Source organism: Pomacea canaliculata, linkage group LG5, assembly GCF_003073045.1.
Source record: "Pomacea canaliculata isolate SZHN2017 linkage group LG5, ASM307304v1, whole genome shotgun sequence".
Classification (NCBI taxonomy): domain Eukaryota; kingdom Metazoa; phylum Mollusca; class Gastropoda; order Architaenioglossa; family Ampullariidae; genus Pomacea; species Pomacea canaliculata.
The window spans coordinates 34,333,259-34,348,922 of record NC_037594.1 but is presented as its reverse complement, the minus strand read 5'-3'; the positions used below and the strand labels follow the sequence as shown (position 1 = coordinate 34,348,922).

The window sequence follows — 15,664 nt, the reverse complement described above, 5'->3', positions numbered from 1 at the left end:
AATTTAAGATAAAGACAACAAGAAGAGAGCAAGAAGAAATGACATTCGTAGAACGCTAATAAAGTAGGAACAACATGAAGAACAGAAATTGTACAGCAATGAAGAAAATGTGAACTACAGATGATGATTATGATAAGCCAGACTAAAATTTATAGCCTAAAATTTCACTTTTCTTACAAAGTGTATCTTAGTTTATGCTAAGTCGACATCGTGTGTGGATGATGTACATAAGGAAGTTCAAACAAGTTGTTCATTGGGCAATTATGCATTCACCAAAGGATTTCGTCCTCTTTTTGGAACCAAAAGAAAGCAGACAGGGGTGCTGAGATGACTGTTGGGAGTGTGATGAGTGAAGAGGCAAAAAAAAAAAAAAAAGCCAGAAGCCAGAGAAAGCAGAGCATGAAAAGAACTTAGAAAGTGTAGCTAGACTACAATGTCTACGAGCCCAGACACGAAGCCAACAGAGAATGTGGAGAAGGGTTTGTCATGATCTCGTCTGTGGAGTAGAGGCCGTGCTGCGGGGAATTCATTTGTAGGAGTTTGGTGAGAAAATACAGAGGACAGACGGAGAATTCTTAATTAAACAAGGTAGAGACGAAGATGTGGGCAGTCCCGATGGAGATATATTGACGGACTGGGTGGATGTTGCGCAGCCCAAAACTATTCTGTAGATGTTAGAAACAAACTTGTCTTCGCACTCCGGTAAAGCCGAGGTTCCTGTTGGATGGAGACAATGAAGAGATGGAGAAACACACGCCGAACGAATCGTCTCATTGGTTTCTCATTGGTCTAACAAGATAAGTATCAACACTCTCTCCTAATTCAGTGAACAAAAAAGCATCATGCAACCTCTTTGGCTGGACTGCACGGTTTGTATGCCTCTGTCAAGAAAATTTAAAATGATAAAAATAATAAATTGAAAACTCCAAAGCACTTTCACGGGTTTTAGCTGAAATTTGTAATCAGCCTGCTGGTGCTCCAGCAACTTCCACACCTAATCGCGATGAAGCTCTTTTTTAACATCTCAATAGCCGGGTGATAACAAATTAATTTATTTGTGATTTGAGAGCATTGGGCGCAGTGATCAGTCGACTGAAATCAGAGATGTCGCTGGAGGGAACCCAGCTCCCTACAGGGCAATCAACACATCGCACTTTACCTTTATTGACGACAGCTTGCACAATACATGCCACATCTATGCTTCCACATTGGTCGACATTTACAAACAGAAACAATATTTACATTATTTACATGAGAAAACCAGTAAGAAAACAATCTTTTTTGCATATACTAATTCGTTGTTTAACCTCCAGCTTTTTATTCCACAGTCCAATGAACTGACCACCAGGCTGTGAAGTCTCTCACTTCAAACTGTTTACAAATCATCTTTGTTTACCTCCAAGACCCACAGACGCCTCATGCTCTACAGATACACACATTACTGGTTAAACAATTCAATCAACAGGGGATCACAAAGTATTAAGGGAAGAAGGTAAAACTTTCCAGTCCTACCAACTCCTCTTTGTAAAATTAAGGTCTTTTCCAATGAAGTTTATTCGCCTGAGGAAACAGGTATTCGCCATCTTTAGACGTAGACCCTATGCATTTTTTTTTTTGTTCAATTTCTCACAGAAAAGGGAGACAGTACAAATCTCCTGTGTCATTCTTACGCCTGTTAATGCAAAGAAAACAGGAATAAAATGGAGTGTGGGGATGCTGAAGGCAGGAGAATTGGGTACCACACAGACAACCCTGGAGGGACCACGAAAGACATAAAGAACGTAAAGGACATCACAGAAAATTTACCAGAAGTGCAACTAAAAAGACAGTCCGCCAGTTCCAGGGATCGATCCTGACCAAGATCGCTGTTTTGCTAGAAAGATTGAAGTGCTCTCTATTTGATGCGTGTGGTCTATAGGCTTCAAGAACATTCTAGCATGTCGACACTTTAATAGCGCCTTCTATATTTTATTTCAATTTCTTGCAGTTTAAATAAATGACTTTGTTTTCTACAGCCTAGCTCTCAAATATATATATATTTTTTTTCCAATCCTGTCTTTTTTTCAGCCAGAGTTCATATTTTTTCTCGAAAAGAAGGCATCGTTGAAGTCATCGCCGTGGTTATTCAGTTGGTTTATTGCTGTATCGGCGATGTATCTTGCTATGTGTGGGACGGTCTTCATCTCGCCCATCAGGGCATGACGCGAGATAAAATCGACCTGAACCGTGATTGGATGAGAGTTGTGTATAGTGATCATAGGGGATCATGGAAAATAGCTGAATGGTCTTTTCTCGTCCGCAGTTCCTGCTTCTTGCAGCCATTAGAGGTCGGGTGCATAGTCGCAATCCTAGCACCTAGGAAGCATGCAAATAAAATAGCTATAAAAAAAGTAATAGTTTAGCTGAATTTACTTCAGCTCCAGGTCGGACACCCAACAAACATCACACCAGGGTGTTGCATACTGTTTATAGTTAAGTAGCTAAAATATTGTGGCTGTTGTTAGTGTATTGAGATAACTAAGGTATTCCTGCTCTTGTTCATGTATAGAGGTAGCTAACGCGTGTGTTTCCGCTTTACAGTAGCTAAGATAATCTCGCTCGGTAATCTCGGAATTTGTGCTCGATAGTCACTATGAGATAGCTATGATTACTCATTATTACACCTACCCCTTAGGGATGTTGGTCTGTGTGGAAGCAGCAACTGACTTATTGTCAATCAGGCAAATGCCATGAAGAATATACAGTCCGTGCGCCAGGTGCACACAGGCACGCAAAGTACGATATTAAAAGGGTGGACGAGCAATGGCGAGGAAGGTGAGCAAGCGGCGGAGAGGGATGTAGGAATGGTGAAATTTTTTTTTATGCATTCACCACACTTACCCTGAATGGTTGACCTGACTGTTCATCATTTACCCCGCGACAAGTGGGAGGGAAGGGGAGGATCACCGGTAGCGATGTTATGGTTCAGAATAAAGGAGCTTTTGTGAGGGCGACAAAAGGTTTTCAACAACACACGGGGCCTTTTGACTGTCAGGTTTTGTTAAGGGGTCCGCGAATTGGGAAGGAATAAATAGCTACAGCTATCGTTAAACTGGTTTGTTTGTCTGTCTGTTTTTCTCTGTGTGTCGCTGCTTCAGCGGGTTTATTTCTTTCACATGATACACATGAAAGTGCTTATGTACATAAAATATTCATTTTCAGACCAATGATTTTTCAAATATACCTACATACACCAGTATACACTTTCAGGCGAGTATGCAAACAAATGCATAATCAACAAAAAATATTTTTTCTCAACTGTCTGCATGGCTTCAACAGGCTCTTGTTCTACCCTCACCCTGTTTCACCCCTCAACGCCTCAGCTGACAGTCTTCTATTCTTTGTGTCCGCAGTTCCCATCAAGACGTCGATAGGAAACCTGCAGACTGAGGTAGAATCTGTTGTCAGTTATCATCTCCGCTTGCTGTGGGAAAAAAGCTTTTCTTTATTTCAATCGGAGCTCTCATGTCGGGTGGTCTAATTGGGTGGCCGACAGCTCCGTGCCAGTCTTTGTGCAACTGCCGGACATCCTCCGTGATGGAGGTTCTCACATAGCTTCCATGACCACTCCCTCCCTAGCTGCTGTTCAGCTTTCTGTCCAACTCTCTGACAGCATCCTATTAATATTGATATCGCTACTTTAAACAAGATTCATATCGGACTTCCTGGGATTCACAAACAGCTTTTTTTCGATATTTTACTCAGATAAACGAGTGTTGGTAAAGGTAAGAAGGAGATAACGGTAAAAGCTCAGTAGTCGGTGTTAATACCTTATTTATAAGAACAACTTAATCATCTCCTATTGTCCTATCTTCTTTTATAAATCAGTTTCGTATTTTGTCGGGAGCTGGATGGGTAAAGGAGGTTCCCTGACATGTCAGTCAAGAGGCCTGTTCACTAGAATGTCACTCAGTCTACGAAACAAGAATGAATCACTGCTAATCCCTCAGAATATTTTAATGAGCTTTCACATTTTAATATCATTATTTTCGTATTTTATGAATATTCCATCGAAATATACTTGAAACGACATCCGCTTCAAGAGACAAGAGTGAGTTCAAGAAAATGCTTTATATTCTACAGACCTCTAGTTCGCCAAGTCACTCAATATCAGGAAGAGAATAAAGATAATCAGAATGATGAGTAAGAAGAGACTACAAAGAAAATAATTTCTTTGGCTCCCGATGCAGAACACCAGTAACACTCCCTCTCGGGGGAGAAGGAGTCTGAGAAAAACAAGACAACATGTGCTCACAACAAGTGAAGCCACGCATCCCGACTTCGAAAAACAAGTTTTACACTAAATAAACAGTTGTTTACACTTGATACCCGCGCGCTTACACTTGATAAACCTGAGATGTTTGCGTTAGAGTACGTTTTCTGGTCCAGTAAAAAGAAGAGTCAGAAGATGAGAGAAGATGTGGCGACTAGACAGTGATGCTAGGACAGATGCATGTAGGGAAGAGAGATGTCACTGGGTACACTAACGAGAAGACACGCCCTTCTTGAGAATGGATACAGGGTATGGAGAGACAGGGAATGGAGAGGCAAGGTATGGAGAGGCAGGGTATGGAGAGGCAGGGTGGGGAGAGAGAGGGAATGGAGAGACATGGTAAGGAGAGACAGAGAATGGAGAGACAGAGAATGGAGAGACAGAGTAATCGTGTCACGTGCTGTCAGGCGGAACAAAGGTGGCGCAACAACCTTTCTGTGACCACCACCACCATTGTGCCGACCACAAACGCAGGCGAGGCTTTAGGAGACCAAGCAAGATTTATTCATCACTGACACGATCATTTAGAATAAGATTTCATTCCTTAAAAAAACAACGATGACATGAAATGAAAGAGACAAAAAAGTCTTTTGTGAGGAAGGAAAAAGAAAAAGCGAATAGAAAACGGGATTCTGCAAGTGAAACACCAAAACAGTTTTGGATCTGTGGTTTTTTTTTCATTTAGGAATGTGTGTATATATAAATGACAGACTTCAAACTATATAATATTGCTGGTGATTGTGGTGCTGTTCGTACTCTTGTTGCTGATGGTGCCACTGTCGATATTCAATGCCTCCTCATCAAGTATCTTTTCCTCTGAGTGAATCTGTTTGTGTGCGTGTACGTGTTCACATGTCTGTACATATTCTACGTGTAGTGGGTGGGTAGTGGGGATGCTCATGCGAGCATGACGAGACAGATTAGCAGAAATATTATCAATACCTCGGTGACTATAAACTGTCCACTTCACACACTGTCACTGGATATTGCAACTGTAGAACTGTTTAAGATGATGTTTGGCAGAGCCAGGGAACAACAACAACAACACCGCATGGAGCCTCTGTTTTTGCTCACATGTCGCTAACATTGCAATCTAATCTTGATATAACATGGAATTCACAGCTTGCAATGAATATCACTTTATTAAAACAGATAAAAATGCCTGAGAAGTTTACTTTAAAAAAAAAGTTGAGTCAATATTGTTGAGGTTTTGGTTGATTTCTTCCGATTGAAATTTCTGGATTTTCAAAGCAACAATTTTTACATCTCTCAGGATATGTGACACATGTCAAGGCATGTGTGATCTACAGACAATGGCTCATTAACTGTCTTTACAAATTAATGTTGTAGCTAATTCTATCTCTAAACTCAGTGTGCCTTGAAATGAGCGGCTGAGGTTGATTTTTGCGATGATCCAAGCTATCGACTCCCTTTACATTAATCGTGAATTCTCAGTTTTAGCGATTTGTCAGCTTGCTGACAAAATGTATTTAATTTTTTTTCCTGTCAATGTTATTTTTTAAAGCATCCCATATTACCGGAATATTAGTTTTCTTTGATTTGATGTTGTCCAGCATGACATTTCTTTCCGATTAGTTTTTTTTATGGGTGTGTACATGTCAATGAGATATGACAAATCGCAATGTGATGTTTGTCTCAAGCTAAAGGGATCAAACGTGGAGGGTCAGCTAGGGTCAGCTCAATCAATCTACTCCGCCACAAATGTTCATCCAAGCGGCGCTACTTGCTAAAAAATGTCGTTAGATAAATCTTTACGAGAGACGCTATGCTCCTCCAGTCTTTACAGCTGCTTGACCCTCACCACAACACAAACACACGTGCACGATGTCAGTGACGTCACATGAGCTACAGCAACAGAATTACACTACGTGAGGTCACACAGGCTACAGCAGTAAAATAGGATGTTGTGACGTCATACAATCTACACAAACGGAATTAAACGAGTGACGTCATAAAAGTTACAGAAACGGAGACAACGTGACGTCAGACTATTTCTACGGCTTCATCTCATGATCCGTTTATTTCTGTCATAAATGTGCAGATGGTAGGTCAGTATTTGAGATTTTTTTCGAACCAATTGCCAGGTAATCAATCTGCATTAATAATAATAATAATAATAATAATAATAATAATAATAATAATAATAATAAAGAAAACCAACAAAATCAGTGTATTATCCTAGCTGTCTAAGTTTTCTAACACACCTCCAAATGCTCTTTATTTTGTCATTAACAGGAAAAAACTAAAGCCCTCGATATTTTCAAGCCTCAGTAGATTTCGTACCCTTCGAAAAATAATCTACATCCCTGAATCACAGTACAGCTTACTCCAAACCTTTTCTCCTAAGAATATAAAAGTATTTAATGTGTACCCAATGTTAAAAATAAAAATAAAATAAATTTCTTGAGAAAAATTGCTATCCTGAACAATTTTATAAAATCCAGCAACGTGATTAAGCTTAGTTCACATTCATCACGTGAAAACAGTAAATGTAATTAATTGTTGGTAAACACGCATATAAACACCGCTCCCCCCTACCTCACTCCTTAATGAAATAAGTTCATGAAGTTGTTACATTTGCCCTTTACAGCCAGACTTTGGATCCACAATGGACTAACATGGCGCTGCGGCTCTAACCTGTCCTACAGGATGCAATTTAGTCACCGTCACCGGACATTTCTCGGAGGTAACCATTGTCCCCCATTCTATCACAGACAGGCTGCAGAGGCTGACAGAAAAAAACAGAGCAAGCCTCTTATTCTCAATCTTCGTCTGTCTTACACATTCTAGCCGCCTGCTGTGAGCTTTCCCCCACAGCTTGCTCATTCACCGGCTCCACAGTATCAGTGGTCGCCCTGTCGATAAAAGGTCGCCGCCAGAGGGCCTGGCCTTGTTTATGCTCCTCTTAGACCGAGGAGTGATCCGTCCTTGCTACGGTCCAATCTCATTAGGTAGTTTTAGCTGTGATATTCACGGCTTTTTACCAGTTATGAGGCAGGAGAAGCATGTAAATAGCCTATCTACACACCCGAGTAAGACTTCATAAGGCTTCGTGATGGCGGGGCTTTGTGGGTCAGGCGCCGGCATATTATGGTGATATTATAGTTCTGTGATGTAGCTGGGAATATCTTGAGGTCTTAAGTAATAAACAGTCATAAAAACAGGGTTTTCTCTCTCTCTCTCTTTCTCTCTCTGAGTGTTTTTGTGCATGTGTATGTGTAAATGCGTATGGTTGTATAGATTATAATGGACGTATGTGTGTATATCTATTTATAGATGTGTGTATGTGTGCAAGCGGGATTGATGGACTGAGAGTAAAGTAGGTGCACATGAAAACAAATTTGTCTGCATAATTGATATTACATATTCAAGTCAGCTTGTGCGTGGCTATTTGCACACACCCCTCTCTCTCTCTCATACACACATAAACTCTTTCTCTCACCACAAAAAAACACGTGTACATGTCTCTTTCTCTCTCTATCTATATACACAGATAAAGAGAACTGTAAAAGAAGGCGAGAAAGCAAAGCAAGAGGGAGGGTCTAGAGAATTTTATCAACATCGGTGTTAATGGAGTTAGCGGGGTCAAATACAAACGATAACACGACAGACAGATGAAGAGAGGAAAGGGTGAGTTCCTTCAAACTGACATCCTTACCTTCGTCCTGTAGTTCCTTCGTGAATTCTCGACACTGTTTCTTCTTCTCATTCAATATGTTCTGCAGCTGTAATGCCATGGCGGCCGAGTTCGGCATTGTCACAGCATTCCAGGAACTTGCGATACAATCTGTGTTCTTACAATCCCGAGGCTGACAGACGAACACAATCACCGCCCGAGGCAGCGGGTTGTCCTACCCCCGGGTCTAATCTCCACCAATCCTCTCTAACTTCAAGATGCCGAACAACATTTTTTTACTTTTGTTTCTGCATTTAGTAAAGTTAGCGTGACACACTGGCTTCCCTGTCACGCGCTGGCAAGCACGGGACTCACACGTCACACGTCACACGTCACTGGCCTCTACTCACACGTCACCGTCTACCTCTCCGCAGCTGGAGTCCTGGTGGAAGACAGCGTCAGGCTGGAAGCCAGTGAAGATTCTGCTTGAAATCCCAGAACTGACGGCCGATCGTGGGTTGTGCAGACGCGCGCAGACCGTTAGTTGGCGCCTCCTCCACCTGCAGCCGCTGTGTGGGTGTCGGCACTGCTCCTGCCCCGCTAATGACACACGAGGGGTAGGTAGCCATGGAGCGAGTAGTGCTGGAGGACTTATTGTCATATACTTATAGTACGGCTTAGTATGTGTGTACGTTTTCTCACATGCTTTAAAATAGTTTGACGGAGCGGAGAGAAGAATAATAAACACAGTGTCCACAGATCGAGTGTCGATGTCGCATGTTGCTTGCGGGGGCGGCATATCCGGTCGTTTGATGTGACGGGGGAAGGGGCCGAGGCCCTGGTGGCGTGGGAAGGGCGGAAGGTTCCCTCTCCCCTTGAGTTATATTGTATTTATATTGTATTGGAAGTCCGGGATCGGACCGGCAGTCAGATAGACGAGCTTTGGTACGGGTGTAGCAACGGACTTATTGTCAATCAGGCAAATGCCATGAAGAATATACAGTTCGTGCGCCAGGTGCACACAGGCACGCAAAGTACAATATTAAAAGGGTGACGAGCAATGGCGCGGAAGGTGAGCAAGTTGTGGAGGGGAATGTAGGAATGGTGAAATTTTTTTTTCATGCATTCACCACACTTACCGTGAATACCGTAAATACCTGACTGTTCATCATTCACCCCGCGACAAGTGGGAGGGAAGGGGAGGATCACCGGTAGCGATGTTATGGTTCAGAATAAAGGAGCTTTTGTGAGGGCAACAAAAGGTTTTCAACAACACACGGGGCCTTTTGACTGTCAGGTTTTGTTAAGGGGACCAGGACTTGGGGAAGGCTTAAATAGCTACAGCTATCGTTAAATTGGTTTGTCTGTCTGTTTTTCTATGTGTGTCGCTGCTTCAGCGGGTTTATTTCTTTAACATGATACATGTGAAAGTGCTTTTGTATATAATATATTTATTTTCAGACCAATGATTTTTCAAGTATACCTATATACACAAATATACACTCGGGCGAGTATGCAAACAAATGCACAATCAACAAAAAATATTGTTCAATCAACAAAAATATGTGTGTTGTATTGTCCTCTCTTGTCTGCGTTTTGTGTCCACTGAGAAGTGATTGGCTTTGTTGCTCTCTTCGGGCGCGTGGAAGTCTGTGTGTGTGGTTGTGAGTGTGTCTGTGAGAGTGCGAGTCTTGCCGTGCCCGAATGCGATACGCGACACTTATAGTACGGCTTAGTATGTGTGTACGTTTTCTCTCATGCTTTAAAATAGTTTGAGAGAAGAATAATAAACACAGTGTCCACAGATCGAGTGTCGATAAATAACTTAAGAAAGAAATAAATGAAGAAAAGAGCTGAGAGACTATACAAAGATCTAGATATTAGGATTTCCAGAAATTCCATAAGTAAGACAGAAGATACCAAGGAGGAAGAAATAATGATGAAAAAGTATGAAAAACAAAAGAAAGAAAAAGAGAAAGAAAACGAAAAATAAAGAATAAAAAACAAAACAAAAAAACTAGAAAGGAAGAATCAAGAAAGAAAGAAAGAAAGAAAGAAAGAACGACAGAAAGAAAGAAAGAAAGAAAGAAATAAAGAAAGAAAGAAAGAAAGAAAGAAAGAAAGAAAGAAAGAAAGAAAGAAAGAAAGGATTAGCAAATTTGAGCATGTCCAGGTTTTTCCAGTCTGCGAAGTTACACAGATGCGTTATGGCTAGAGTGTATTTTCGCATCTCCCTAGCTCGAGATTGACGATTCAGCCCCATTCGTCACCAAGACAAGTGTAATATTACAGGAATTGCTCAGACGGTCGTTTGTCTACTCCTGTATATGTTGACTGTATTGTTGTTGATATGTTGCTAGGGCTTTTATTACCTTCTCTGAAAATGTCATAGTTCAAAAAGTTTCTTACGTCAGGCTCTGTTGTCAAAATTGTGACGAAATTTATGCTCTGTGACGTAATTTATGCTCTGTGACAAAATTTATGCTCTGTGACGAAATTCATGTTCTGTGACGAAATTTATGCTTTGTGACGAAATTCATGTTCCATTGAATCCAAAATAATGACGAAAATTTTTCTAAATGTATGTCAGGATGTTTCTATGAAATATAAGTATTGCCAAGTAGTTTCTGTTTATTTTTATGTCCAGTAGTATGACAGCGTTGACCTTTTGCTGGGAGAAAAATGAAGACCTTCTAAGATGAGACTCTAAGGCATTATCTAATCTTGATACATGTTTTTATCGTGATGCTTGGTCTAGAAAAGTCCATGTGCAACAAGATACAAACAAAAAAGAGAATAAGACGATAATGTTAGAAAGCATAGACACCAGATGCTCAATCATGCAATGGAAAAACACATTTTAATTGTGTAGAAATGAGCTTCTGTCACATACGATAGAGAGAATCGTACATCTTGCATTCGTAACTCGATCGTCTCCGACATCTAATTTTTCAATGTTAGCTAAATCATTTTTATGAAAAAAAGTTTATGATTCAAATGTTCAAAAAAATTTCAAACGATCTGGGGAAGAACCAACTTTTTGATCTTCACATCGATTTAAAAGATATAAAACTTATTGGTTTATTTGACTCACGAGGGTTTACTCGTAAACAGCTGCTCACCTGTTTATGCAGCGCTAATATAAACATAAAATAATCAACAATCTCTACAAATAACGGTTTGAATGTAGAAAGGAAACAGACTGCATCACAGGGCAAGATTTGCTGCACCAGAAACATGTTTGTGCGTTTTTCAGATAAAAATTTAATTCATACAAACAGGAGCAGCGAATAACTTTTTGGGGTGTTATCAAGACCTGTTCCAAATCAGTCATGTATTCTTATTTGTCAATCAGTGCATAAAGTATTCAAGCATCTAAAGTTGGCTCCCAAATAAGCCCCCGAAAACAAAAAACAAACAAATCAACGAAATATTGTGATTGTAGTCTTGAATGCATTCCGAGATTTTACCAAGAGTAGGAAACAGTATAATAACAGGATAAATAGCTTATATATATATATTGATGACTTATACAGCGTTTAACCCACCATCAAAGCAGACTCAAAGCACTTCACAAAAAATAAATAAAAACAGAGAAAAATAATACTGTTTGAAAGTCGTCCAATTGGAGTATTATTAGATTAGATAATAAACTGTTCACAGATCACAAAACGAAATTGGGGCAAAGGTTCGTCACAACTAGTGAGACTGATTATTGACACACTGTCTTTATTGCGACATGTGACATATGACAAATAAACAAATTTAATTTCCGAAGCATACATTTCACCTCTGTAGGTACAGAATTGTATAGCTAGAACGCATTCTATACCTAAAGAATGGAGTTATATATATATACATAATGATTTGATAGCAACTCCTGAGTATAATATATATGAAATACCTTGGTGTTTACCTAATTTTTTTTTCTCTCTCTCTCTAGCTGCACAATGCATTCTATAAGAAGAGAATGAAATATATAGCAATAGAATGAGTTCTATAAGTAAAATGTGTCGACTGAGTATAGTGTGTTGTGTGTGGTAATTAAAGTAATTAATCTGTGACTCACGTTGTTTGGATTAGAGATAAGGAAACATAAAGCAGTGCTTCTGCTTACGCAAAAAATTACGTACAGTAAAGTTCGGAGGACCCCTTCAATTGGCGTCAATGGGGTCCCATTCAAATTTGGGCGAAGAACAGGGACCCCTTAAAAATCTGAAGAAGGGGTCCCTGGGACCCCAAAGAATTTAGCCTTAGCAGAAGCCCTGATAAAGGGGAGCCCTAGAAGAGCAGTCATATTTTATATTTTTAAAATTATTACATTATTTGTATCTTGTTCTACAAATCTTTCGATATAATAATAATTTTTTTATTACACTAAACTGTCTTAAGTTGATGATGGAGGACGTCAGCTGGGGCTGGGAGTCAGATTGTATTATCGTTGCTAGTGACTGAGTGTAAGTGCAAGTAGGCGCGGGTGGCTGTGGCATCGAGAGTGTAATCAACCCGAGGGCAGTGGTTCGATTACAGCATCTCTGTCCATTTCGTTTACTCATTCACCGAAGTTCAGGACACACATACTGATTGAAGATTCCTCTAGAATCTTGGAAACGACCCTCGGTGGTTGTGCTTGTTATCCCACTTGGTCTGCCAGTGCCAGACATGGCAGTCAAACTTTTCTGGGGAAACTCGTTTTCCCTCCACTCGTCGCTGGGTGAAGGCAGCTCCCCTCAAGCAGATAATATATACACACTCATGTCTGGGTAAAAAAGTTTTACTCAGTACCCACCACCCACTCTCTACAAAATTACTTTTCAGTCACTTCAATTATTTCTCTGATTTTCTTATAAATTTAGTTAATGCGCATTTATATATTTCTGCGAAATGCATATAAGTTCGAATACTTTTAACTGTTGAAAATTATGTAAAAGATTATCTTGACTGACCAAGTATACACTATTTTATACACTGATTCCTGTTCACAATATCCCGACCTTTGTCATAGCAACAATGTCAGACTAACTTTCCAGTCGAGGATCGGTAGCACACCACTCTTCCTCCCCTCTCCTCCCATCGTTCCTTTTCGTCGAGAAAGCAAGTATAAACACAAACACAAACACTTACTGAAAGGAAGTTGTTTTTCTTTCTGTTCAGTGATGGTGCGACGTGTGTGCGGCGGAGATAAAAGTTCGCGCACGCGCAAACACGGGAAATGGGAGGGTGTCACGCCACCATCGCGCATCCCCTCACGACAAGATGACCTATGGCTGGAATGTGAGCTCTGGAAACCGAGGCAGCTTTGGTGTGTTTTTGTGCTCGTGAGGTCTCAAGCTGCGGGTAAATTCAATTATTTGTGAATTTCAATTATCGGCTTTTTATTGTCAGTGAAGACAAAGATTTCTTTTGGCTAAATTCAGTTCGCAGTGTCGCATCTGTCGGAAAGCTTTGTGTTCGTTTTTCGCTGTTTTGGGTCTGATGTTGCACAACAAGTCCACATTCGTCTGCCTGTCACAATAATGAGCTGTGCTACAGTTGCCTGTGTGCACTTAAGGAGGTGAGGTCTCAACAGGTGTACATATCTGTCTCATTGCTCAGAAATCGTCATACATTTTTTCCGACACGGATGCAGGATAGGTCCAGAAAACGCATCCGGGTATTTACAGTGTGTGTGAGAGAGAGAAAGAGAGGGTAAGGGAAAGTAAGAAGCTTTTTATATCAAGAGTAGCGGTGGGACACAAAAAAAACGATGTTTGAGGTAACGTTGCTATTTTTTTCGTTTTTTTCCATCACAGTTTCACCAGGTTTATTTTTTCTGTAAGTGGTAATCGTGCAAACTGAGCAGCGCCACCTGTCGGTACCCAAGTACCCTTTCTTCCAGAATGGAGGATGAATATTGAGAGACATAACATTTTAGCTTCATCTTTCAAGATGAGCAGCACCTCGCGCACCTTTTGCCTTTGTATCTCATTATTATTGTGTCTTTTCATCCATATGCATGCAGTGGGTAGATAGTAAGTAGATAATGAGTCCGTCATGTGTGACATATTGTATATTCACTTAATATGATGTTAGTGAAAAAAATGAATATCGCATTTAATTATATACAATGAACATCAATGTTTCCAAACTTTGTCAGTTTTATTAATTCTAAATCCTACACAGTGATCATTGTGTCACATAGCAGCTCTAGAGCATCCAAGAAGAAAATCGGTTTAAAACTTTCTTTCCTTGACAGCAGCAGCTCAGATCTTGCTAGGGGAGGCAACTCCCTCCTTTTCTTGCCGATAACCTGTGGAGGTGCGATGCCCTCAGTACCGGGTGCCTTCCAAACTGTTATCAAAGTAAGGACGCAATGCTTTCTTTACGATCAGAGAGTCATAGGAGCTCTTATTTTCTCTCTCTCTATCTCTCTCTGTCTATCTGTTTCTCTCTTTCGGAAACCGGATAAAGAGACACGAAATCGACCCCACGTGACGAACGGTTTTTATTTTCTATGACTTGTATGAAATGTCTTTGGAATCATTATATTTAACAGGTGATTATGACCATGTCAGTCCTGGCGCCGGCAATCAGACCTTAAATCTTCAAGGTAGATATCTGTGGAACCAAAATGGCAGCTGGCAGGTTTCTAATGCTGTGTGTCCGGGTTCTTATTTCTAGAAAATCTTAGAATCGATTTCTTGTTAGAAATGTCGTCACAGAAATTATAAGTTGTTTTGTAGGAAGTTTAAAGTGGCCTGCCCTAACGATTTCTCAGTTTGTTATTCGTCTTAAGGTGCCTTCATCACATGTTCTGGATCTCTCGCAATCGATTGGTTGATTTACCGCGCGTATTCTTTCGGTTCATTTGCATATTTCCTGAGCTTTTTGGCCAGGGATGGAGACCTTTCAATATTGGCTTTTACAGGCTGAGGAGAAGAAATACCCTTCTAAAACTTATTGAGTAGCTTTTCAAAGTCCCTAAGTTCTTTACCTCATTGCTTTGAGAGTTTGTTTCCTTTGTTTCCTATTGTAATTGCTGGTAAGATTCGATTTATTGACTGCCGTCTTTTGTTAAAAAGTTTGTCTTCAACATAGTTTTTGTGATCTGACCTGAAGTTTTGAAAAGAAAACTAAGACAGGTTATGAGAGAATGATAAAGAAACGACTGCGTGACCTCCAATACAGTTCATCATGAATGCATTTTTTTATCAACAGCTGCTTTAAACTGTTTCAGTACTCCTTTCTTTTCTGATCCTGCAAACGCACGCATGTATATATAGATGACATCAACACACAAATGTTTGTCCACCATTGTCAACCCAACGGTTCTGTGGCCCCCATGTTGGGTTGTCTGACCTCTGACTCTTTGAGATCGTCCATACGGGATTCTTCTAAGCTTTCCTAATCTCTTTAGGAATCCTTCTTAGCATCAACAAAAGAGAAACTGTATTCATTTGTCGATGACAAGACAGATGACAAGAACTGACTTGCGACTTCCTAGCAAGATGAGAAATGACAGTTAAAGTTTGAAAGGATGAAGTGAGTGGAGCTTAGCACACAGGGCAGTTGATGCTGGATTTAGAATTAAATTTGTGGATCTGATGGATAGTAAATAAAGGGATACTTCAATTAATGTTAACAAACCAGTAAAAAAGTAAGTATAAAGGATAGAAGTCGTTTGCCCACTGGAGCAGTAAACTTTATGTATTTCATGTTGTCTATTCGGCAGCCAT

General features: G+C 40.3%; 1 protein-coding gene across 1 annotated transcript in view; it reads right to left on the bottom strand.

Moving 5' to 3' along the window:
• The window catches only part of LOC112565127 (glucagon receptor-like), a 44,214-nt gene extending 35,294 nt beyond the window's left edge, over positions 1 to 8,920 (bottom strand). Inside the window, exon 1 of the mRNA XM_025240430.1 lies at positions 7,992 to 8,920. Coding sequence (XP_025096215.1) covers positions 7,992 to 8,088 — 97 coding nt within the window. The 5' untranslated portion in view covers positions 8,089 to 8,920. The remainder of the gene's footprint in view (positions 1 to 7,991) is intronic.
• Positions 8,921 to 15,664: the final 6,744 nt, after the last annotated feature.